At 36.1% G+C, this 27,175-nt stretch overlaps 1 protein-coding gene across 1 annotated transcript in view; it reads left to right on the plus strand.

Annotated features, from left to right (window-relative positions):
- Positions 1–27,175, plus strand: part of CSMD1 (CUB and Sushi multiple domains 1) — a gene marked incomplete at both ends in the record, with an annotated part of 1,098,128 nt that overhangs the window by 739,680 nt on the left and 331,273 nt on the right. Inside the window, one exon of the mRNA XM_082276664.1 lies at positions 25,095–25,182. Within this exon, the coding sequence (XP_082132790.1) occupies positions 25,095–25,182 (88 nt within the window). The remainder of the gene's footprint in view (positions 1–25,094; positions 25,183–27,175) is intronic.

Genomic DNA, 27,175 nt, shown 5'->3' on the forward strand with positions numbered 1-27,175 from the left:
ACATGAGCCAGCATGTGCCCAGGTGGCCCAGAAGGCCAATGACATTCTGGCCTGTATCAGAAATAGTGGAGCATGTCCAGAAAAGGGCAGCAAGGCTGATGACGTGTCCAGAGACTGAGTCCTATGAGGAGCAGCTGAGAGAGCTGGGGTTGTTTAGCGTGGAGAAAAGGAAGCTCTGGGGAGACCTTCTCACTCTCTACCACTGCCTGAAAGGAGGTTGGAGCCAGGTGGGGGTTGGTCTCTTCTCCCAGGCAACCAGTGCTAGCACTAGAGGAAATGGCCTCAAGCTGTGCCAGGGGTGGTTTAGGTTGAAAATCAGGAAGAATTTATTCACTGAAAGAGAATTTAGGCATTGGAATGGGCTTCCCAGGGAGGTAGGGGAGTCACCATCCCCAGACGTATTCAAGAAATGACTGGATATGGCATTTAGTGCTATGGTTTATTTGACAATGTGGTGTTCAGTCAAAAGATTCAACTTGATGATCCTGGAGAACTTTTTCCAACCTTGATGATTCTATGATTCAATAAAATGAACCTGTAGTAGCATCCAGCTGACCTTCTTAGTATTTTTGCCTACTCCACTTTTGCTTTCTTTTATGCACAAAAATATTTATTTTGAGTTGCTTTTTTTTGTTTTTTTCGTTTGCTTCTTTTCTTTGAAGAAGCCTTGCACATACCTTGAGAAACTATAGCTTTAAAAACACTGAGAAAATCAAAGTATGAGAAAGTTAAGGAAAAAGTCTCTTCAGTGTATGTGAGAAAAGTAGAAGAAAAAGAACGTGCTGCCTAAAAAGTCATGGTTTAAAACAGCACATTATGAGTTTCAAAGAATGATAGTTGTACATTCCAATGGAGTGTTCTAGTATTTTCAATGTCTTCTGTTTGCTTAGTGAATAAAGAGTAATTGAACACAGTTATCAAGAGTCATGAAGGAACAATGCTTTATCTTAATTTACTAAAAGCTTATATAGCTGCAAAGTATCATTTGTCCAACTATGTTAAAGAAAATTAGTTTTTCTTCTCTTCCTCACTGGGTTATTTAGAAGTTTCTCTAGGTGTTTGACAAATTAAAAATTATCTTCTTGGAGAGAATGTTAAATTTCATTAGTTTTAAATCTGCAGAATATCAAATAATAGAAACAGTGAGTTTTAATGGGATTTTTTTCTCCTCTATGCAATGTACCTTCTTTTATTCCAGTCAATTTTTAGGCCTTTAGATACTTTTAGAAGTCAGAAAAAGGCAAGAATAGGTATAGTGTATTAAAGGACACTTGTTGTACCTGATAGAAACATTTTAAACATAGAGTGATCTGAAGAGAAAGTTCTATTTTTTGTGCTCTCTCTCCAAATATATAATTTTCATTTATGTATGCTATTTATAGTTATATAAAAATATTTTTATTGCATGTATATTTTATATTTGATACAAAATGTATGTATGTTATAAAATTATAAAATATTTTTATGTGTTTGAATCAAGCTATAGTTAAACATATGATGATTCCTAGCTTTTGTTCTTGGCAATTTTAACATTACAGGCCATTAATATAGTACTACTTCAGACTTTAGGAAGCAGTATCATTGAAAAATTATGCTGGTATCTAGCACAGTCAAAGTATTTTACTGAAAGGCAAATTGTGGAAAGATCTCTGTACTTTGATAGGTTCTCACTTAACTGTGATCAGTCATTGAAAATGCTGAGTTTATTTTATTTGAAAAATGGCTTTCCTCCCTCTGGAACCCTGAATAGTTTTGATCTATGTAAAGAGTGTGTAGTGTTGAGAGATGATTATTCATTGGGGAATATCACTTTACCTTGTCCTACCATGAAATGAAAGTTTGTGAAGGGATTTCTTCCACAACCAGTGAAGAGGGTCAATAATCTAACATTGCCTGATAATACAAAGATCTCTGGTAATTTCCAACCTCCTGCATTCTTGTTTTTGATCTTGCATCTGGCTTTAGTCAATAATATTCTCCTTTGCCTCTTAGTATAATTTTATTACAGAAAAATGTGTAACAGTGCTATAATTTCAAAATTACATTGAATCATTGTGCTCAGTGGGAGGTTTAGTGCATTTCTATGGAGCAGAACTGTTTCTGTTGTATATTTGCAATTAATGAAGAGAAACCAAAATAAAATGAGACCAGTGTGGGTAATAAAAGCTCTCCTACCTGTGTACTAACTCACTAAGATTGCTGTTCTGAAAGACATGTTCTGGAGGTGCTGAATTAAAAAGGAGACAATTCTGAAACTGAGGTTCATTGTAAAACTCTCAGGGAAGGTCACAGTGTCCTCCTTTTACACGGTCATTGCTACTTGCCACTAAAGATAGTGATGTGAACCTGTGAGAAACAGCAATACTTTTAAATCCGAAATAGTAAGGACAAAACAGAGGAAAAGTATTCTGAGATTATAAGATATTAGATTAATTTACTGCTTGTCCTTGATTACTCAGTTTTAAGCTCTCTTTCATTTTTGAAAGAAGAACTGGGACAGAATATTCTCCCATCTAATGTTGGCTTTGGTTGCTGGTTTGAAGCTGAGAGTCAGAGGCATGGTTTTAAAACCTTCTACTTTTTTAACAAATAAGTGCTGCCAGTGTGTAAAATATTTGGGTTCTATGTTCCTTAGGGAGATGATAACTAACACGGGACAGAGTAGCTTTGCTTCCTGCTTTCCTTTTGCCTAGGTTATTGACATAGAATAAAATTAGAGGATCAGATTTTTTTCTGCTCAATGTCTGAAAAAGCATGGAATGAATAATACCATTCTGCTAAATAATAATAAAAATAATAATAATAATTTTTTTTGCTCTGAAATAGAAGTCAGATTAGAGTTCTTAACAATGGAAATATTTTTCATTTCAGGTTGGTTGTTCTAGTTATATAAATTTTCTTAACATAATTGGGGTAACACTCTAGAAATTAATCCTAATTCAAGTCACATTCAAGCAAAAATCAAAATTTCTCTTTTTACATATTTTGCCCATTTCCAAGAAATAAAACGTACATTCATGGAGGCTTTATTTTAGCTTACCTTATTTTTTGTATAGGATAGAGAAAAATGTATCAAAACATCATGCAGGGTCAGCTAATTTAGACTAAAATTGGATATATTCCATGTATTATTAACATACTTGGTATTTTAATTCAACAATTGTTTATTCAGGTCTGTATTTAACCATTATAAATCCAGAGAAACAAATAGCAGAAAAAAAGTCAGAAAGAAGAAAAGCAAACTCAGCTTAAAATATCAATTGAAAGATAGCTAATCCATCAGCACACTCTCCTTACATCACACTTGCCATTTATTCTTGGTTATGTAGATGAAAACCCATTTAAAATCCAGTTTCCCTAAGAGATGTGAAAGGTTTTCAGATCATAGTATAGTACAGAGCATTGACTGGATTTTTGATACATGTGTATACTCAGTGGGTTTTAGAAACTTCTGATCATTTCCAAAAACACTCCTACTCACAGAGAAAGCTCAGAAATATCTAAAGGCATGTTTAAAATGTTACGTTGTTATTTCAGTTTTTTAGCAATTCTTCCATGCCGTTTTGAGAACACCATAAATAATACCTTGCCATTTTAGATTGGAAGCTTGAAGCCTTAATTATTAATATAGATAGCAAATTGTTCAGATATGCTAAAAGCATTGATGGAATTAGATGGTGATTCTTGTGTCCAGATTACCATGCCACTCCTCAAGGCAGGATAAAGGAGTGTTTTTTTTCCCTTTCCTCTTTGCCATACACCATATGCTTACCATACACCATAAGCTTACCAAAGAAGTTGTGGGTTGACCCCAACTGGCAACCAAGGCCCACACAGCCACTCAGTCACTTCCCCTTCAGGGGGTGGGGGAAATAATTGAATGAGTAAAAGGGTTGAGATAAAGAGAGTAAAAGCAAAAGCTGGGCATGCAAGCAAAGCAAAACAAATAATTCACCACTTCCCATGGGCAGGTAGGTGTTCAGCCACCTCCAGGGAATCAGGGCTTCATCATGCAGAATGGTGACTGTGGAAGACAAATGCCATCACTCTGAATGTCCTGCCTTCCTTCTTCCCTGAGCTTTATATGCTGAGCATGACACCATACGGTGTGTGATAGCCCTTGGGTCAGTTGAAGTCAGTTGTCCTGGTTGTGTCCCCTTACGACTTCTTGTGTATCTCCAGCTCACTGAAGTGGTGGTGCAGGCAAAAAAACCCTTTTGTTCTGTGAATGCACTGCCCAGCAATAACAAAACCCCTGTATTCTTACCATGGTTTCCAGCACAAATCCTAAATATAGCCCTTTACTAGCTGCTATGGAGAAAAATAACTTTATCCCAGACAAAACCAGCACAGAAGTAAAAGACTGGAGAGTGTATTTCTCTAGATATGAGTCTGGAGGAGGAACAGCAAAAAATTTATGTTTATGGAATACAAAAGTGGATTATAAGGTATACAAATTGAATATCATTGAATATTAAGGCATGCAAACTTATAACAGGCTATTAGTCATTTATACTTTGTAGCTCCAGATAATTTTGCTTTTAGACATGAAAAAGTTTTTTTCTTGTTCATCAAATAGGAAGGTAAAGGCATAAAAACACTTATGTCAGAATCACCCTAAGGTCTATATTCAATATTTTATCTCTTTTACTATTTTACCAAAAGTTCAATTTATTTTACTTCCTACAGGGATATATATCGTTAAATGCTCATTCTAGATTTATAATGCTTACTTCAATAAAAATCTGGATTTTTTTTGGATTTTGGATTATTTTTTGTATTGGGCAATTATGTTGTGATAGAGCTTTATTTTGTTTTATTGTATTCTATACATGTAAAACACTTAATATTTGAGATTTTCCTTGCATTGTGTCAAAATACAGTTTTTTGATCAAAAATTTATGGAAAAAATATATTCTCTTTTCACAAATATTTTTTTTCTTTTATTTCATATGCTTAAGGAATATTTTTACTTGATCTATCTTTAAAGTTTTTTTCTGATCATTAAAAATTATCACTTCCACAGTGAAAGACTGGTAAATAATAATAGCATATGTAAAGTATGTTTATTTGGAAATCAAAGACTTGAGTGTACATACTCATTTTCTGGTAACCATGGCAGCACAGTGAGAGTGGCAGAACTTTTCAGAAAAGTTGTAGAAAATACTTCTGTAAGCAGATCAGAACTGAATCACTATTGTCACCCATTGATTTTGATTTCTTTTAAAATTCTACTCATAACTTGTACATCAAATACATTCAATCGGCTCAGAGACAAGTAGACTGAAAACAGCTTCAGGCTTTTTAGTGGCGGGGCCTAGAAACTAATTTTTGAGCATGAATTATACAGCTGGTGGCTGGAACAGCCTGAAGAAACAAAAGCCATGTCACATTCATACTCTGCATAGGGTGTTTGTTTGTTAAGATTTATAGGATACTTTAATGCTACACCCTGAATATAAAAGTCCTGTACGCTGTGATATACTTCTTCCTTGCCTACCTGGGGGGGAGGAAATGAGAGTCAGAAAACAGCTGTAAATAGTTTTCAAAAAAACTCACAAATAGACTTCTTTTTCTCTTTCTGTTCCCATTTCCTGCTTTTATGGGTGTGTATATGTAGGTTCTCGTGGGCTGAAGACGCTGAGTCTGTTCAGTTGTGGGAGTTCAGAAGTGATACCTTAAAAGCTGTTGCCAATACCTCCAGAAGCAAATGGTATAGTGCCAGGGTTCAGTGTGGATGCAATCAACCAGCTGGACCACCTTTTGTTTCCCCTTCAGTGATTTAGGGTAAATAATATCAATGGTTCTTTATTTTAGAAAATATCAAATGGAAATTAGTGTTCTTTTTTTTTAAGATATTCTTAAGGCATTTAAGATTTTTTAAAAAGTAATCAAATATGTGTATGCAGCTGTATTTTTGCATTCAAAATATTTGGAAATACTCAGATAATGTAAAAACAACAAAACCAGACTTTATGTATTAATTTCTGATGTCTAGATTTGGAAAACACAGTAATTTTATGTGTGACTTAATAAATAATTCATTGATGTTTGCCTAGCTGTCAGGTCAAGCCACTGTGATAAAAATGGTTAATTACTAAGAGCAAGAAATTTTTAACCTCTTCACACACTTGGTTTGATAATAAATTATAGAATTATAGAATCATATAATGGTTAGGGTTGGAAAAGGCTGTAAAAACTATCTGGTTCCAACCCCCCTGCCATGGGCATAGAACCTTGCGATAGACCAGGTTGCTCAAAACCCTGTCCAACCTGGCCTTGAATGCTTTGATGTCTCCCTCTAACCAGTGTTTGTTATGTTATGTGATAAAAACTGAAGAGGAAGGAAAATATTATGGGATTAATAATTGCTCGTGGTAGGACGGAATTGTCTCTTTAAGTACTTAAGACTTGGAATGAGAACGTGGATAAATTTGTACAGAAGCCAAAAGTCCCATCTTGAGGGTGTCTGTTGCTGTTTTTGCCTTTTTTTCCTCTTCAAATAATGAAATGTGCTGTCTTGATCCTAGCTTATTTTAGCTATGGATTTGTTCAGTTGGGAATATTATTATCCTAAAGCTTTTTGCAGAGAGGGAGAAATATTTACCTCTAAAGCACATGCATGTGGTTGGTGGACCTTCCTTAATAAGTTTCTTATTTACATACCTAGAGTTAGAACAAGGCCACAGGGGTTTGTGCAAGTTTAACTGGTCCTGCGTACAAAACAGAAGCAGAGTTCTAGACAAGTAGCCTTCCAGTTCTGGCCCCTCACTCCTCTTCACATGAACCTTTCCTTACACACGCAGTCCCCGAGGTGCCCCCACCCTGGCCATGGGCTCAGCCGTGCCCTGCGGTGGGTGGTTGGATCTGGCTGGAACCGGCTGTGTCTGGCTGGAACCGGCTCTGTCCGGCTGGGGCAGCCCAGCCTCCCCTCACGGAGCCCCCGCAGCCCCGCTGCTGCCGGGGCCTGGGCCTGGGAACTCCATACAGTTCATAATGTTGAGGAATACATCTGGTACAGGTAGCTGGGCTGGAAATTGAGCTCTGGGTGGGAGCCCGAGACCAGAGGCTGTGAACTGCCAACCTTTGGAAAACCAAAGGGCATGAAGATGGGTGGTGCCAGCCAGGTCAATAGAAGCTGAGAGACACAGCAGGAGCAGGGATTGCTGAGCCTTTGGGTTAACAAAAGAGGTGAAGACCGGTGACACCAGCAAGGTGGATTGACCCAGAGAGGAGTCAGGAGCCCAAGACTCGGGAGGAAGAGTGAGACTTGCGCTGGATGAGACTGTGAGGGTATAAAAGCCTGGGGGTTTCTTGGGATTCTCCTCAGAGGCATCATCCCAAGCTGTTCCAGTGTAACTACACTATGGATAAATGGCTTTGTGGAATGAGACATCCGAGACTGCTGTGAGAACCCGGGGGTTGAACCAGTGAGGAAACCCGGTCTGACTGTGAGAGTGGAGTGTGCAGGGAGTGAAACAGGGACCTGTTGGATCACTGGAGCCATCCGCTGTGAAGGGGCTTCAGTCCCTGCCACGAAAATCTCTGGTAGTGAGAGTGTGACTGCCAGAGTCTTGTAGATGGTCAGACTTAAATACACTACTTAAAGGTAGTTTCCTTAATACTAACTCACACAGAATGGACCACCATTATGTTTTTCATCTTTTTATTCATGCCATATTACATTTCTCATTTTACCTGGACTGCCATTTGTACTGATTTTACATGGTAAAGACATTTACATTTGTTCATTGTATGCTAAGCAAGAAAGTTTTCCCTTGGACTGGTGTATCCTTAAGAGGACAAACACAACCAACATAAAACTTTGCATTTCACGTTGTGTGGAGAGCTGTGGGCAGTCCTGTATATTTTGAGGTGAAATTCAGGACCTAGTAATTTTCATGCTAGAAAGAGGCAGATGATACTTTCTTCCCCGTGACCCTTGCAGACCTCTGGATATAATTCAAACACAGGCTGGAGATGATTGTGAAGTGTTGCTGTTTCATTTATGTAGCTGCTCCATTGCTAGTCACCTACCATGCCAGGGTTTCTAGGTATCAGAGCAAATATGGGAAATGCAACAAATGATAAACCTCAAATTTTCTGCAAGAACTAAAAAATCGATAAACCCCCAACAACAAGAACAAGAACAACAAAAAGCTATAAAAAACAAACAAACAAAAACCCCAAACCCCAAACAAACAAATACAAACCAAAAAAAAATCCCCCAAAAAACCCCAAATCCAAAACCCAACCAACCAGCAAACCATTCTATTGGAAAAGAGGAAGACAACTTCAGCAGTTATGGTTACTTTGTGTTCTAAGTAGTTTAAGTAAGCTTGTGGATTATTTTTTGCTTTCACCTGTCAGCAGGGGCCCATAAAGATCATACAGAACCATCAAGGGATGATCTGCTAAGTTCATTTTCTTTCCATTAAGATGTCTGAATAATTTCAGAAGCATTAACCAATCTGCTACTGCAGTGGTGGCAGTGCTGATCTCCGTCTGCCCTGCCTTCCCTCTTCTTGCTATGGGACAATATAGAAAAAGACATAAATCCCAGTTACAGTGGGCCTTTATTTTTCATAGACAGTATTCAGTAAATATTCAATAGTGAATACTTCCAGAAGCATGCAGTTCATCCTTTGTACCATCTGAGTAAAGACATGCAGGACAAAAAATCTGCCTCTAATTATTGGCAATGCTTCTTGAATCTCTGATAAGTAGAGAGTCATAGAATGATAGAATGGTTTGGGTTGGAAGGGACGTTTATGGTCATCTAGTCCAACCTCCGTGCAATAAGCAGTGACATCTTCAACTGCAACAGATTGATCAGAGCCCTGTCCAGCCTGACACTGAATGTTTCCAGGGATGGGACATCTGCCTCTATAGGCAACCTGTCCTAGTGTTTCAGCACCCTCATGAAAGAATCTTTACATCTAATCTGAAATTAACTGTATTTCAGTTTAAAGGGGCTGAAATGCATTGTCACAGAGCTCTGGAATGTTGCAGTGTGTTGCTTTCTATGGGTCAGTTCAATTTGAGCAGTGGTTATTTCACCTGCCTGACATTTTTCTATACACAGATGTCCAATAAGATAGCCCATTGTTAAGTGTTTTTGTTTATTAGTGTGGGGGGCACTGCCCTACAAATACTGACAGAGTGATAAAATAAGATTGCTACAATCACAACCTAACTAGATTTTACTTGTTTCTTTTCTCAAAGCAGTGGAATTGGCTTTTCACATCAGTAATCTGCATTCTATTCATATTTCTATTTAACAGCTGCAGGCTGTCATGGGTGAAATGAGACTTTTCAGCCTCAGAAGGAGGAGCAAGTATTTGTCTTTGATCTCAAAATGAAATTGTAGTTTTTAAAACACTCTGGGAGTGGCAACAAGGTTACAGAATATCTGCTTCAAGTTATCTAAGGAAAAACATAATAACATTTGAGTACACTTCTGTGCTGAGGTAGCCTCAAAAGGTTCATGTACAATATTTAATCATTTCTGTTAATTAATTACCATGAGCTCCATTCTACACAGATGTAAAGTTGAAGTGCCCTGTTAGCAGCTAGAAATGGGATACTGATAAAATGTATCTTGAACTGGTTTAAAGACACAAGGAAGATTGTTCCATCAGATTAGAAGACTTCAGAAAATCAAACACAGATTCTGAAGAAGGACTATTCAGATTTTTTCAAAAGTTAACTGAATTTCTTGCTGCTTTATTGATGCCATCATATTACATACAAAACCTGATTATATTAATTGATCCATAAAGCAATGTTTTTTACCTGTGATCTAAAAAAGAACAAAGAAACACCCAACAGGGCAGATCGTGGGCACAGTATACTTTCACTCATACATGCAAACAGCTATATCTTTGAACTCATTTGGGAAACAAGCTTTAATCAATAAAATCCCAGGGTTTTTTTGTAGTGAGTCTTTCAACACCGGATCAGTTATAAGGAAGGCATGCTGATTTTTAAAGGGTGATCCATAGTCAAAATCTCAAAAACGAAGTCTTTGTTTTTCTTCTCTTTTTGGATCATGGCCAAAATGATTGTTTATTTAAAGCTTGTCTTGGTTTACTTACACTGTGAGGACAAGAATACATTTTGAGGAGTCAGTATACCCTCTTTGCCCCTTTCCTTCAAGAATTTACAGGTTGACATGAATAAGTCACTGACTCTGTGTAAGAAAGAGAGAAAGAAATTATCAGTTTGGCATTTCACCTAAATAAACAGACCCGCCAGAATGATTGAGGTTACATATTCGAGAGAGAAGTGCATATCTGACACATAGATGCCATAGAAAATTGTGATGAGTTGCCTGTGGTATTTATTAATCATTATTGTCACAGTGAGAAGAGTAGGAGGGAACATGTTGCAGCTCACAGACACCCTGCTAATGTCAATGAACAGGAGAAAAGAGCCAAGCTGAAAAAATGTTTTTTAAATGTTTTTACTGTATATTTTAAAGATATCCACAGTCTGAGATATTTATATGGCCACATATCATTGTGTACAAAAGAAAAGCATATATTTTAATGCTTTTTTTAACCTAGATTCTTTATAACTTTACACAGTGCTTTTACAGAATTAACAAAAATGTTGGAAAGTGTATTTTTATTTGGTGAAATGTTCTCCTGTGAGATGGTTCCCTTATCTATGTGATAGTGGTTTTCTCAATTGAAATACTCTCTGTAGTTACAGCAGTTATAGATAGACTATTCAGGGCACAAGACATTCTAATTTTATTTCAAGTATAATCTGAGTTACTTTGCAGAAAAAAAAAAAAATCAGGTCAAATTATCAAATTATGCTGTTCTAGTTCTTGAACTTTAGTTTGAGAAACATAATTCTGTCTTTTGAAATAGTGTCATATAATATCCATTCTGCAGATTCCTGGTATTTAAATGTCTATTTACGTCATCAAGCTTTCAAGTGAGTAATACAGACATTGTACTTCTTTTTTTCGACCAAGTCTGGTTAAAATGTTAAGTGTGGAAAATGTTAAAATATTAGGTCTGGGAAAAATGTTAAAAACATATTAAGAGAAAAAATAGTGCTGAATTTTCTGATATGGTTCTTCATATAAAATCTTGCATAGATTTCCTGGTGCTTACACAAAATGTCACAATTATTTTCACTGAGTAGAAGCCTGAAAAGTGCATAAAGTAATATAACTATAACTTAAAAAAAAAAAAAAAAAGGTCTAAATCATATCTCTGGAATAAGACATTTTATACTAAGTTGCTTTATACTAAGTTGTCAGGCAGGAATTCACTGTACTAAAGATTCACAGTTCTGGAGTCCCTTCTGGAATGGGACACTCAAAAGGGAGTGGAGATCAGTACTTTCCCTTTATAGAGGTAGGCAGATCAGCAGAAGGAAGTCTCTCTTCTGAACAGATGTACTTTGCACACTGCCATAAAAAAAAAAAAAGGTCCTAACTGAATTAAATGATCACAGAAGAAATGGCCATGATCTGTGTCCATTTTGGATTTAGCATTGTAAATGCTACTTTAAATAGGAAGTCCTTTGTGTATTTAGAAGATAAATGATTACGGAAGAAACTACCTACTATGGAAATTTTATTAAATACTAAATTTGGGGTTCCTGAGAACTGTAACTCTTATCCAGCTTCTGGAGTATTGTCAGACAGATTTCTTATCTATTTAACTTAAGAGAATTTTAATTGCAATAACGCGAAGTTTAGTTGGAATATACTTGCTTTATTCCTTGGGAGGATGGTGCATCCCTCACAATCATTGTAACTAGACATTTGGTATTTATTCTAGCCAGTAAAATTCAGTTCTTAGAATGTCAGCACTGCATTTCATCACAAGATTTACCCTAGACACCAAATTTATTATATACGTGTAATTATTTAATTTATAACCAAATAAAATTTTTCTTTTATTGAAAAAGACAACTACTGGAATTATTTAGCTGAAGTATTAAGCACAGAAATTATACCTTTAAAATTAACAGCTTTGTTCCATTAAATTTTGTGTCTTTGGGATGCCTCACATCTTTCTTATCTGCTTGAACCATGAGATAAACACTTACCTATAGATTCAATCTCTTACTGGTTCCTTTTATTGATTATAGTAGGATTATTATTTTGATTGAGGCAGGTAGAGCAAATCACAGACCTTTGATTGACTTTGCTCAGTTTCATCTATAAATATAAGCAGTAGAAAGACTGAAATGTTAACGATCACGCTGTTTGAGACACAGAGTTCAGTTCTATCACACTAAACATGTTTGCCTTCACACTACCTGTGTGTCACCATGATCATACCTAATGAACCTGCTACCTACCAATTTAAAGAACTTCTCCAATTTTTTCTGTTGGTGTCAGAACATTTCCCTCAGCAGGTTCCTGAAAAGAAAAGCAACTCCTACTCCTTTATTCTTCCCCTAATCTGATTAATTGGCAGTTTGCCCTTCTAATCTTGTTCATCAGATCTGTTACAAATGTAATGTATTTGTAAGCTTCAAAATGTTTTCATTTCAACAAGGGGAGGGAGAGAACTAACCGCACTGATGTACCAGTGGTTTTATGGCATAGGCATTATACAGAAAAACAAAGAAGTTAAATTAACACCTCTAAAGAAAATCATCATCAGCTAGCGTGTTTCTCATTTTGTGATAAGTTGTCCTCTTGGTGATGTGGTAGAATTATTCTGAGTTTATCTGTTCTAACCGTGAGAGAAAGAGAGACAGTGCAATTCTCAGTCCTGTTAAGGGGACTGTTAAGAGATACCAGTTCTTGGCATGTACAGAACTGTAGCTTTTAAATAGGGGAAAGTCAGCAGAAAGGGAAGACTCCTCACAATTTAAATGGTTTGAGCTTTAGAGAGCAGCTCAACAGGAAACTTCAGGAATGGTTCTTGTCACATGACTTCGTGTTCTACCTAGGTTTCATTTAAGACGTGTCCTAAATGTCTTGCTCAAAGTCACATTAAAAGTCAGAGGAAGGCCGGAGAGCAGATTTTTTATGTGCCAGTTTACGTTTTTTTTTCTATATAAACAGCACCCCTGTAGACTATTCCACAGTTAGCAGTTATTTTCTAATCTTAATCTCTTTCTCCATGTCAAAGCCTATTTGGTTAAATCTGCAAACACTGGACAGTGGACTGACTTTTCTTTTTCTCTTTTTCTCTCTCAATTCAATGAAAAATCTATAAGGTTATATTGACAAATGAGATTATCAATGCATTATGCCCATGGTTTTGTTACCTCTTCATATTTGTTACACAGTGCTAAACATTTTACTAGGAAAGCCAACCAAAAATTTAGTATCACTTACCAGACAAAAAAAAGCAGGTAATGCACTGATTAACAAATACATATCAAATAGCTAATTAAGGAAGGGAGGATTTTTTTTTAAGACACTTGTTTTAACCCTTATTTATATATTAAAAAAGAATTGTAGTCACCTTCAGGTTTATTAAAGAAATGGCAGTGCTTGGTAAAATGTTAGATTGCTTTTTTTAAAGGAAAAGAAAAAGACAGCTTTGTGAATCAATAAAATATGTTATAAAGTCATATTATATTTGCAAGTAAATAACATTAAGGGTGAGTTTATAACCAGTTGCTGGTGAAAAATGGAATTTTCCAAACTTATAAGTCACTGAGACAATACAACATGTTGAGTTTATTTCTTTTGGAAAGAATGCTTCTGGATATCCCATAAAATTGCTCTTTACTACTGACTCTTCATCCACTCTGTCTTTTCAAAGTAAATTACTGATTTCCCTACAATTCTGAATGAAGTGGTATTGTGAAAACCAACAACTCTTCGTGCTAAGCTGCATGTTTAAGCTTTACACATAGTTTATTGTGTGATCTTCTAAGGAAAAATGTGTAATGGTAATTTTGTTTTCATGTCAAGGTTTTGCTTTCACTTCCTGTCATGTGGTGTGAAAAATAAATGGTAATGTATTTATTTTTTAAACAGGTTTTTTTTTTTAATCATTTTCCTGTCAGATAAAATTTCACAACCCTGATCATTAGTGAAATTTTATCTGTTGACTTCACTGACATAATGGTTTTCATTTTCCTTGTGTTTGGTTATTATATAATACCAAGAGAGTAAAATATTTTTCATGACTGGACAGAAATACTTTGCAACGCAAATTTAGTCTTTACAATTGTTGCAAAAATATCATTACCTGCAGCAAGTCCAAGTTCAAAGTATAGTGTAAAAACTAATGATTAAGGAGCTCATAATATTCATATGTGTCTTTATTGTTACAAGGACTTAATAGTTTTTAGATGTGTGCTAAGTAGTTTTACTGTAAGTAGACCACAAAGACATTACAATACAGTTGTTATGTAGTGATGTGGGACAGTTTCTTCTCTGTCTTCCCCTCATGACCTTGAGCAATATAAAGACATGATGTAGGTCATTATTTAAGTACCAGGACTGATGAAGATACATTTTTAAAATGGTGTCTTTATAAATAATAAATTAAAATGAAAGGGTTCTTAAGTTTTCAGGCATGCGTAAGTGCAGCTCAGGCAAGTCTTAATGAGTGATTTTGCGGTCCTAAGGGATACCTACTATGGTGATATCTTAAATAAGAGTGAACATAATGCAAACTTACATATTTCATTTGGTGGAACTGTATTTAACCATCAGTGAATGAATGTCACTTGCTGAAAAATTTCAGCTTTTTAGTGTCATCAGGAGTTTTCTTGCACTTCATTTGTCAATAATATTGTTGTATGTGGCCTATCAGTTGAAGAAAATCGGACCCAGGTTTTCAGCCTGGTCAGCCCGGTTTTTGCAAGTTCAGTTTCTGTTCCTGGGGTCTGATGCATTCAACAGCTGTGAAAATTTGGCATTTGCAATTATCAAAAGAGTCTCTACTTCTCATGATACAGCTTTATCTTTAAGGAGGTGAACAGTATCTCAGGAGGTTTGCATAACTGCCTGTGTGTGGGAAGAGATGGAACAAAGTTGAGTTACAAGCTGTAAAACCTGCCTGCAAAGGCACATGGCAGCACAAAGGAGCACATGGCGGCACAGGGAGGCTTGTCTCCACTGGACCCTGAGGGGAGGAGGAGTCATGGGACAAACCCCTCTGGAGAGGAGCCTGCCAGGAGCTGATGGATGGGCGAACATCGAGTGATCATCCCATAGGAGGAAGTGTGTTGCTGATGTAGCAGCACAGGATAGGTCAAGTAGTGAGAATTGCCATATAAGGAAATACTGTGCCTTAGAAAAGTGTAAACCAGCTCATTGCTTTGAATAAATGATTCGGGTTCCCTGCTGGTGTGGGTCCATGATTCAATCACTGACACCTGTGAATTGAGAGGGAGTGAAACCAACACACACACACACACACACAAACTCTGTGTGATGAATGCAACTGATTCTGAACTGTAGCTTTTTTGTGACGTGGGATTACGTAGAAATGGAGGATACAGAATATATTCCAGTTCCCAATATATTCTATTTCATATAGAAAATCTGTTTAAATTAGAACTTACTGCTAAAACTAAAGTTGATCCTTTCACCTCAAACTTTTAAGTAGTATTTTAATCAAGCTAAAATCCATATGTTTAATTGCACTAAAAGGGTAAATATTTGACAATTTTCCCTCACAATTCCTAAACATGTATTTTCTTAGCTGTATGAAAATACATTTCTTTAAGTCGCTGTATGTTGTATCGCCAGATTTTGGTACTGGCTGAGGGAGGGTGGGGGAGGGGAGGGAGGGGGAAGGAAGAGGGGCATTGGCTAAGGAGTGGCTTCTGTGAGAAGCTTCCCCCATGTCCAGTAGAGCCAATGCCAGCTGGCTCCTGGACAGACCCACTGCCGGCTAAGGCTGAGCCAATCAGAGATGGTCATAACACTTCAGGGATAAAATATTTAAGTAGGAAAAAATAAAGTTATTGGGGAGATATAATTGTGCTCAGAGAAAAGAAGAGTGAGAATATGTGAGAGGAACAATGCAGACACTAAGGTCAGTGAATAAGGAGGGGGAGAAGGTGCTCCAGGCACTGGAGCTGAGATTCTCCTGAAGCCTGTGGTGAATACCATGGTGAAGCAACCCATGGAGGTCAATAGGGGTAAATGTAAAATGAAATGTTAGGAATGAGCAGGCTCTTCAAGACTACATGAAAAGGTAGACTAGTAAGCTCCCAGACTAACTGAAAGCTATGCATCTGCTGAGCCTTAAGTTGCTTCATTAAGCTAGAATGAGTCTTAAGTTCAGTTGTTGAAAAGAAATTGGTCCAAAAACCCCCACATCAAAACAAAAGAAAGAGAGAAAAAGGCTTTATTCTTTTTTTTTTTTTTTTCTTTTCTTTTTTTTTATTTTAACTGCTGATTCACTCACTAAGAAGGGATGAAACCACTACTGGATTTATATAAGAGAAATTTATTTTCAGGCCTTATCATCACTTAAGTGTCATGGTTTAGGAATGACACTCCCTAATTTAGTGATCCCCCTGTCCCCAAAACTCCAAACCAGACGTGGCTCCCCCACCTAGTGAGAGACACAAAAGGTTGTGTTTTTTACAGGAGGTTACAGGTTGAGATAAAAACAATTTACTGGAAAGAGCAATGAGATCAGAAAATGAACAGTAGCAGCAATAATACTAATAGTGAAAATATACAAATGAGAGTGATTCACATGCCAAAAATTTCTCACTGACCAGCATGACCCTGAGACAATGAACACGATTGCATAGATCCTCTGCACACACACCTTTTTTCTCTAACCATAAATCATGCCTACTTTCTTCTGGGAAGAGAGAGGTGCCCTCTGGGCACGTGGGAGAGAGGTGCCACTGGAGGTGCCCTTAGGTGCTATAGAGTAGCAACCTAGACAAACCCACACAGCTCCTGGCCCCCTCCCCTCACAGCTACTGTGAAAAAATTAATTCTGTCCTAGCCAAAAAACAGGACACTAAGGAATAACAAGGAGAAGTTGGACTCTGCGCCTATTTTGGTTATAGCATGTAAAAGGCTATTGATAGAAATCGCCATCTGCTGGGAAAAGGAGTGCCATAAATATTTTGGTAAATTACAGGGATCCTGTATTCCAACCAAGTTAACAGCTGCAGTCTAGTAGGATGATGATTTACTTCCCAGTGTTTGAAAGAGCTAGAGCTTATTCAAAAAAAGCTAAAAGAATTAATGTTAGCATGTGACAGTTATAAGGTTTTTTAACTGTTTCTGTTGCAGAAATTAGTAGCTTTTAATCTGATGTTTGAAGCAAGGGGGGTGGTTAAAATACTCTTTTAGTGAGAAGCACTAGAGAATTTCAGTTTTAAATTAAATCTAGCAGCTGGCCGTGGCTTTCTGAACTACTGGAACAATACTTTGTAAGATTTGTTAATCATTTTGAAGAAACACAATGCGATCTGTAAGCAGGTTTTGGATAATGTCTTCTCCTTGTGTGACTGCCCAGAATAGCCTTATGAGCCCAAGCCATCTGCTGTCAACATGACCATATCTTCCTATTCAACAGTATTCCAATATTTTAGCCAATTCGTAAGTAAATTAGGGAAAAAAAGAGTTTGAACTAGCTTCTTGTAAGCAATTACATGGTTGAACTTTCCTTACATGTCCTTGTTTGTCTCTTTTTTTCTTTTGTATTTCTCTGGGTTTCAGTAATCTATCACTTCAATATTACAAGTGTCATGTGGGTTTATTTCTATTGTTTGTAACAGCAGAAATAAGATCAGTGTTTTGCTATTTCTACTAAAGGAGTTGCTTAAAAAGTATGATAGACTCATTCTACTAAAAGTAATTTTTTAGTCTTCTAAAAGCCATGATGAAATTGTATGGAAAAATATTCTATAGCACTCTTTGTACCACTGAAATACATATTTTTTTCTGTCTTGGTACTTTAATTGCATCTGTATTTTCTATTCAAATCTGTATTTTCTATCACATTTGTGATCTTATTTATTTATAAGGCAGTATCTGTATACTTTTGTATGCCCATATAAGCAATGCCCTTGCATCTCATTATTAGAGTTCCAACTTAATACTTTGCATTTATGTCATTCTACAAAAGACATATCAGGGGAAAAAAAAGGAGTTAAATCCACTTTGCATCCTCTAATAAATAAATTCATCATTGTTAAGTGTAGTCAAATTTCTGTAGATCAAAATTAATAAAATAACCAAGTGTGACTTTATGTGTATTTTTATGTAAATCAAACTGGTTTGCCCTTTTCTGACTGTGTCATAGTATTAAAAATAAAATTGACTACAGATGATTTGGTGTATGCAAAGACACTGTTTATAAGCAAGTTTAACCATGATGCTACCTTGCTATTCTTTGCTGTAAGACGCTATACTGAAATAGAGAAAAGCTTCTGTGCTGCTAAGTGCAGCACCTAAGAAGTATCCTAATAAATCTTTCCAAAGGAAGTAAAAAGGTCTTCTCCAGTATATGTATTCTGATCATTAATATATTCACAAATTCATTCTTTTATTTTTATATGGGTTAAATCAAAAACTCTGGAAGCTTGAAATTATTGTCAGGATGGGAGTAACTGACATATTAGAGCAAATGCAGCAAAACTATGGTGGAAAATTTCATCCAGTTAATTCTGCCTGTGAATATATTTGTGGATTGAAGCTGTACTCTATAATCTTTCTTTTTTTCCATTAATTCCAGCTTTCTGAATTCAACGCAACTGCAGTATATTCGGTTCTTTTATACAATGTTAAAACATCTTTTCTCCAAATATTATCAAGACACCAAATATATACATCCTTTTTTCTTTTTCAGTGATGACAGTATTCTTTGCTACATGAAACAAGTACTTTCTAGTACACTTGATAAAGAATAAATGAAGTGTTTGGTTTCATTTTTGAACCAAAATGATTTAAAGACCAAAATTTTGTTAGATATTTATGTTAGATATCTAGAACTGTTAGATACTTTACAATATGAAACCTTTAAAAAAATAAAATGCAAATAAATGTAAATCTAAGGAGCTTAATGAATAATCAAGTTGACTCTATTACATTAATTAGTGCATCTAATACCTTGTTTAATTGAAACAGTGTCACTGTGCTTCTGTTTGACTTCTTGACTGGAAAGAGGTTAATATTTACATATGTAAGCTTTTATTTTCATCATAATAGAGAGGCAAAGTACTAATTCATTGCAATCTTGTTCAGTTTACAAACTTCATAGAATCATAGAATGTTTTGGGTTGGAAGGGATTTTAAAGATCATTCAGTTCCACCCGCTCCCACTATGAGCAGGGATACCTCCCACAAGATCAGGTTTCTCAAAATGCCATCCAGCCTGGCCTTGAATACTTCAAGGGATTTGGCGTCCATAGCTTCTCTGGGCAACCTTTTCCAGTGCCTCAACACACTCTGAGTAGTTTCTTCCTGCCATGGAATCTAAATCTCTTGTCTTTTCTTATAAAACTGTTTCCCCTCGTCTCTATCTGCTTGGGTAAAATGTTGTTCTCGCTCTTTTTTATAAGCCACCTTTAGGTACTGGAATGCCACAATGAGGTCTCCAAGGAACTGCCTTCTCCAGACTGAACAACCTTTGCTGTCTCAGACGGTTGTCATAGAAAGGGTGCTCTAGTCTGCTGACCATCTTTGTGACCCTCCTCTGGGCCACAACTTGTCACTCTGCTCTAGAAAACCTGCCATTTCTTACAATATCTTTCCACAGGGAATTTTAGGGTCTTTTGTCTAGCCTCCAGGGTGTATTTGTCAAGGCCTTCTTGAAGGTCTTTCTTGCAATTTTTGGTTACATTTGAAAAGCATTCAGAACAAATTATTGAAGGAATGAGAGTTCCTGGGTTATGCATTTTTATTTTAAAGCTGGTGTTACCACTAGGAGAATGAGTAAATGTCTAAAGACACTGCCATAACTTGTTAAATTTAAAACTGTAGGTGTTGGAACCTGAAGCATGAACACCCAATATTTTTTGATAACATAATGGCCACTAAAGAAAGATATGCAGTATAATGCATCTATACATAGTAGCATTTTGCTTCAAAGTCTAGGCCTTCAAAGTATTTCATCACATAGTTTACATAAGCTGGAGTAGATCATTAATGTATTTTCAGATTCCAAATGCATCTAAAGCAGGTCAGCATGTCTGGACTAGAACCGGTATTATAACAAGGGAGACCTCATGTTGCTTGTGTTGCTGCATGAAACATCTGTTGCACCAGCCCTTCCTCCTGCCTAATACTTCTCCTTGATTAAACACTTCCCATATGCTGAGCTAAATTAGGATGCTAGTGTATCTGCTAATTGTTAATTATTATTATTACAATATTTTAAAGTCTGATTTATGTTTATAGTTACTGCCAGTCTTTCTTCTTTACTATTGTGTTAGAATCAGAGCATGTGAAACATCTTAAAGGAATTCTGATTTTCCTGTGTCATACGTCAAGTAAAACAATAAAGATGACCTCCAAAGCTGGGGAAACAGTAATCTTTATGATCCCAACTGAGAAAATAGAAGAAATCTTCTTGATTTGTTCTCAATCAGTAAAGAAAGAATAGATTTTATTTTTATCAAATAGAAATTAAATCACTAGTCTTAACCCTAGAATGTAAATCTGTCAATCACATTAATGAACTCCCAGGTTCTCTTCAATTATTTCTGCAGAAAGGCCTGAGAATGTGTAAGTTTTGCAGTATATAATAGCCTGATATGTAGAGAAGTTCCAGAGTTAAGTTGTATCTACTGAGGGTGCTCTGTCTCTGTACTACAGACATGTCTGGTGGTTGAAGTATCTTTGATGTTCTCAAACCTGCTGTTAGAAAAAAAAGGAAAAAGCCCCAAACCTGACTAGAATATTTCCTCACTTTTCTCCCTGCCCTGTGACTTCAAATACTTTTTCTGATGTTAGTCTCATGGAATACTCACCATTTCCTCTAGCTGATGGTTCCTTGAAGAACTGGGAGACACTATGAGGAGCTGTCTATGTAAAGTAATGTCTTACTTTGATATTAGCCAGGATGTTATACTCTTAAACTGTTTTTTAAAACAGAGAGGGTATACTGAGAATGTACTGACAATATATTGAGAGAAGCTGGTGTTATTTAGACTGGTCCTAAATTCATTTGTCATAAATACCAGTTTATAGATGTTTAGTTTATATCTGCATTGTAGAAGAACATTGCTAGTGCTTTAAGATAAATCCTGATAACTAGTGCAGAGTGTTGCCAAAGGTTTTGCATAATTGATGTTTATTTCTAAGTTTTGCAAGCTTTAAATGGGAATATTGCTTTCCATTTTCATTGACACCATTGTTTTGAAATTTTTGAATTCTATAATGAAAACTGAAATGATAGTTAAAATACACTCAGTCTGGGACTCAGCTTTGAATGTAAAGAAAAGCAATTCAAGCTTGATATCATGAAGACGGACAAAAACAGAAAAAAGATATGAAAAGCATGAAGCACATTTTAATTCCCTAGGTAAACGAAATTTTGTACGGTGCAGAAAGAGTATAAACTATACATGGTTCTTTCAAGAGCATACAAAAGTCTTTTTCTTCAAATTTAAACCAGTGAAAGATTGGGCATGTGACTGGGTGAATAGAAATGATGTATTCAAGAAATACTTGTAGTGACTGCAAGGTTTAAATATATTGTGAAAGTGAGATACTCAAATCAAAGATGATACTTCCTCATTTTAATGTTATGGATCTCAATAGCAATGGATAGCAGTGGATAAAGAGGAAATCTGGCAGGATTGAAACAGAGGAAGATAGAGGTCTCTAGCAAAAATTTGTTTGGTCATCTTTTCATCTATTTTCAGTCTGAATGATAAATGTTAGTGCTAAAATAGATTTTAATACCTAATTTTTAGGTAAATTCCAAAATACTGGCAGGTAAAGGTTTTAAGCATGCTAACATGTAAAAGTATATACCTGTATGAGCTAAAGTCCCTGGTGTCTCTGAACCACTAGAGGCAATAAATTGTTATACTAATTTGAGAGATTTGCTCCTTTATTTTTTCCCATCTGGAAAGATAGAATCAGGCAGGTTTGTTTTACAGGGAATTGCATTTATTTTGTCATGACAGCATGTCATGCAAACACCATCTGTTAAAAGTACACTTGACAGTTCACTGGGGAAAATAGAAGTAGAAACCTGGGCCATGTTTAACAAGGCCTGTAGACATCCAGGAAGATGTGTCGAGTTCCAGATGTAGGATATCTGTCCTATTTAGAGAGATAGTATTTCTCTGGATAAGGAAGAGGCTGAACCACCCTGCTCTGATATTGGTGTGAGAGTGTGTTGACAGAATAAAGTAGTGGCTGAGAAGAAAATTTTGCAAAGGATGCCATCCATCTGGGGAGATCATTCTATGCTGACTAAGGTTTCTTTCAGCATTTACTGATGTCCCAAAGTACTTAGGCATTTTGTATGTATGTACATCTGTAAAAGATGACTTCACTGCAATTTGATGTTCTTAACACATGGTAGCAAAGGTAGCATTCTCCACCTCGTATAACAATTGTTACCACAAGATTCATGTTTAGTAAACCTACTAAGTCGAATAACCCTATCAGTTGTTTTGCTTATGTTTGTATTTTGGCGATTGAGTAGTCCAAATTGAATCTCATGTCTGCTAACATAGCTACAGCTCTCTGCTAAAAGTAGTAAATTTTTGACGTTTTCTTTTTTCTGAAACAATGGAAGAAGTGTTAGTAGGAAGAGAATTTATTTTAAGAAACATCAGAAAACAGGCTGCTTTTCTAGCAAGGCCAGGTTCTCACTATAGCTGCATCTCTATGCTGACACTTTTCAAGAAACTGGAAGATTAAACTTTCAGAATAAAATCTATGAATACTAGCTAGTATACACTTATTCTGAAAGCCTTTATTCAAACACAAAAAACTTTATCAATCTAAATAACATTAGTGAAATTAGCAGGACTGTGCTCTGGTGTAGAGAGTTTTCAAGATGCTGAATTCCAGGTGTTACACATGGACAAAAGTCCAGATGAACTGAATTTTTACTCGTGCTTGGCTTTTGTATTTAGAAGGAAATATTTTTTTAAGCAAGACCTCATATTTTCAGTTGTGTCTTCAAAGAAATTTTTTATACTATCATAATCTTTTTTGATGTAGTTTAAAGAAAATGTATGCAGTACAATAAGTAGTGTTAAAAAGATGTGGATAAAGAGATGATTCCTGTATTCTTAAAACATTCCAGATTAAAAAAAAAACCCCAAAAGGCAAATGTTAAAATATACTGTAATCGTTGCAGATTCTCTGCTTCTCTGCAGAAGAACCTGTGCTCAGGTCAAGAACTTTGTTCCGTAAGAGTGCATTGTATTAGTTGTATCTTTGTAGTGCTGTAATGCAGTTTTTTAGTTCTTTAAATCTTCCCTTGTAAAACTTTGAATTTCTATATAAATGAATTGTCCCTGAAGCTGCCAAAACAGACATGAAGATTTATAGCTCTTGACATCTGATTGTATGTATCCTACTTGTCACCACTCCTTTTACTGCTGTATTAAATTTGAAAGCATATCGCTGTGTGGGAAAAACAGCTGCTTTTTACATCTAATCTCTCATCACCTTTCAGTTGTAATGCTGTCATCTGTAATCCACTCAGACTTGTGTAATTTATTTTGTGCAGCTGAAATATTCCAATTTTTTTTTTTTTTTTTTTTTTTTTTAATTCAGGAAGAATGCTCTGTCCTTTTCTTAAAGATTTCCCAAAAATCTTTTAAGATGGAAAATATCATCCACAAATTTCTACTAGTTCTGACCATGGTCCTCACTATGGGCCACAGAGGAATCTCAGCTCTAGTACCTGGAGCACCTCTTCTCCCTCCTTCTGCACTGACCTTGGTGTCTGCAGAGCTGTTCCTCTCACGTTCTCACCCGCTTTTCTCTGGCTGCAATGACAACTGCACAATAATTTTTCTTCTCTTCTTAGTTCTGTTGTTCCATAGGTGTTACCACCATTTCTAATTGGCCCAGCCTTGGCCAGCAGCAGGTCCCTCTTTGGAACCTCCAGGGATTGGCTCTGCTGGACATGGAAGAAGTTCCTGTCACTCCTGTAGCCACCCCCACTACCGAAACCTGGCAATGCAAACCCAATACAGTCTTTATGACTGTTCTTCCTTTTTTCAGCTGCACACACCGTACATGTATATGTGCAGGATAAAAAGCACATGTGTGTTCAGGTTTTCCATATATTCAGTATTCTGCTTTATGATTAATTACTTTTAATTTCACGTATTCCTTAATTACCATATTAGGAATGTAGAAGGAAAAAAGGGAAAAACAATGTTGAAATTGTTTTGAGTTTTGAGAGGACCATAAGTTTGGATATTTATATAGATAGTATAATTTAAGTATCTGACAGTCTGGATGGAGAAAGAATGGAGGACAAAAAGAATGGAACAGTATAGGATACCTTTTATTTCTATTTTTAGCTGAAAACAAAAAATAAAGATTTGCACCTCATTTGCATGAGGACATATTCAGCTGGCTACAAATCCGTTGCTCAGTGGGGTATTTTGTATATTTTTGAGATTAACTTTATCTTCAGTCAAGGTAGTAGTTGATCAAAAGTTGGACTCAATGATCTTGGAGCTCTTTTCCAACCTAAATGATTCTGGGATTCATAAAAGTATTCCTGTTCTACAGTTGTACAGTATCATGGTTGGGTTCTTCGCTTTTGTTTATTTTAAATCTTATTATGGACAGATTGTATTGTGGATATTTTATTTTTTTATACTGTCTTAATCTTACAATGGTGTGTTGTGAATATTTCAGAACGTGACTTCATGAAATGCTTTTTCCCTGTCTGAGGAAAACTGTGGATCCTAGTATATGCATAAAAAAAATGACTGACTGTGGGAAATCAATAATTTATTTTCCCACAGAAACAAAACATTTTTTGCCATAACCAATGAAAATAAATAATTTGCCAAATGAGTCAATTATATGGGGATTCTTTTATGTAATAATTTAAGCTGGTTCAAGAAAAAATGGTAAAATATGGTTGCATTCAGGCCATGGAAGTTAATGTATGGGAAAAGTAAATAGTCATCTTTAGAGCTGCATGTCTAAATACGTTTTTTCCTTTACTTTGCAGTGACCCAGGGTGGGGATGCAATTGCATCTGATACATGTCCTGATCCTGGAATTCCTGAAAATGGGAAGAGGGTAGGCTCTGACTTCAGGTAGGCACATTTAGTTTTCTATATGACCAAGAGGAATATATTTCCTGTTACATTTATACATAGCCTATAAATATAGATGTGTATAATTTCCCTAGTTTTAGATGTATTGGTTCTTTTTCAAAATAGATTTATTCAATTACATATCTTGACTTGGTTTTTGCTTGGGTTGTTTTTTAAATCAACACATTTAAAATAGGAATTTTAGAGCATAATAATCTCATCTATGGAGAAAAAGCATAACTCTGTGGACAGCATAGAAGACAAAGAAGAAGCAGAGAGTATTATGTGTTTTCCCACTTTGTAAAAGCTGTTAAAAAGCTTAGGGAACATGGAAAATTCAGTGTCTGAGGCTGTGATGAATGCCATCTCCTCTTTTTTTCCTGTTTTCACCTTTTGTTATATTAAAAGAAGAAGACAAGATCAAATGGACCCCTGTGGAGAAAGGAGGATGTTTGCTCTTTCCCTGTTGACGAAAAAAGGCAGAGACTTGAAGGTGCAGCAGGGAAGAGGGTCAAAGGAAGGAGATTGGATCTTCCAGCTCATGCAGAGATTTATAAATTGTTCAGCAGGGAATGGATAGTCAGACCTAAGAGAAAGGAACAATGCACAGGAATTAGAAGGAATTGTGCAAAGTTCTCTGCAGCTCTAGAAAGGAAATTAATACAACTTGTATCCTGGATCAAGGCTCTTCCAAGCTAGATCATAACTGACAGGAAAAATAAATTACATAAAAACTGACATACTTTTTGGATTTTTCTCTATTTATCCTCAAAGGAATTTGAGAAATCATAAACTCCAGCATTAAAAGATTCAGTTATAGGCAAAGTCATGGCTTCATTAGTGACAGCGCAGCAGTTCAATGCATTTAAAAAAATAATGAAGGGAAATAAGCTTTCAATTAATAGGCTAGAGAGACAAGTTTTCTAAATGTTTGCTGATGTCCTCTTCTGTGTTCTGATTCAACTTGTCAAGCACAGCTACTGCAAATGAAATTGTATGATACAAAAATACAGTATGCATTTGTTGTCCAAAGGGCTGCTGTTTTTAGGAAAAGAAATGCAATTTCTATCTAGGTCTTTATTAATGTTTGATGTATTGCAGAGAGAAACATCAGGCAGTAGAAGACTAGATGAAAATGGGATGCTAAAATATAACTTTCTCAAGAGGTATTAAAGTGCCTGTGTGTATTCATCCTTTATATTTCCACTGTTATTTTTGGAGAGTATTTTACTTTCCTGCTTGTGCAGGCATGCCTCAGTATCCCTTCTCTGCTTCAGTCTCTCCTCATAAAGTTATAAATGATGCAGACAATGCCTCTTCTGAATTCCTCCAAATAAAATATTTAGTTGAAAGAATTAGGGGCAGTATCTATGATCATTTTGTTATCAGTGGAGAGAGAAAAGTATCTCTGGAAAGAGTTAACAGTGACCGGACTAGAGGCAATAGAAGTAAGGTAGGACATGGTAAATTATGACTAGATTCAGGATTTTTTAAAAAAAAATCATGTTTTTACTATGAGGATAGTAAAACATTGAAGTTTGTGAGACAATTTGTAGAATCTCCATCCAGGGAGGCATTCAGAACTCACCTGAGCAGGGCTCTGAGCCCTCTGTTCCAACTGGGCTTGCTTCAAATGAACTAGATGATGTCCTCTTCCAATCTAATTTATTCTGTGAATCTGTAAATGTCATACAGCTTTTATGTGTTCATGGTACACTGTTGGCCAAACAGACTCTCATCTAGCTGTGGTCCAAGTCAGTGGCATATGAACAATTGTTAAGATACAACAGCAGGTCTAAGAGCACTGATAAGCTCAAAGAAGGTAACAAAGAGAATTACTTATTTTCACCTCTAGGCTGTAGTCTGTAAATTGAAAGAGAAAGGGAACTAAAATAGTTTTGGTGAAACAGGTTCAAAGATCCAAAATGTGTGAACCCAAACATGGAATAGTTCAACAACAAATATCCCAGCAATGCATAAAAATACCAAGAGG

Source organism: Coloeus monedula (assembly GCF_965178545.1).
Source record: "Coloeus monedula genome assembly, chromosome: 2".
Classification (NCBI taxonomy): Eukaryota; Metazoa; Chordata; class Aves; order Passeriformes; family Corvidae; genus Coloeus; species Coloeus monedula.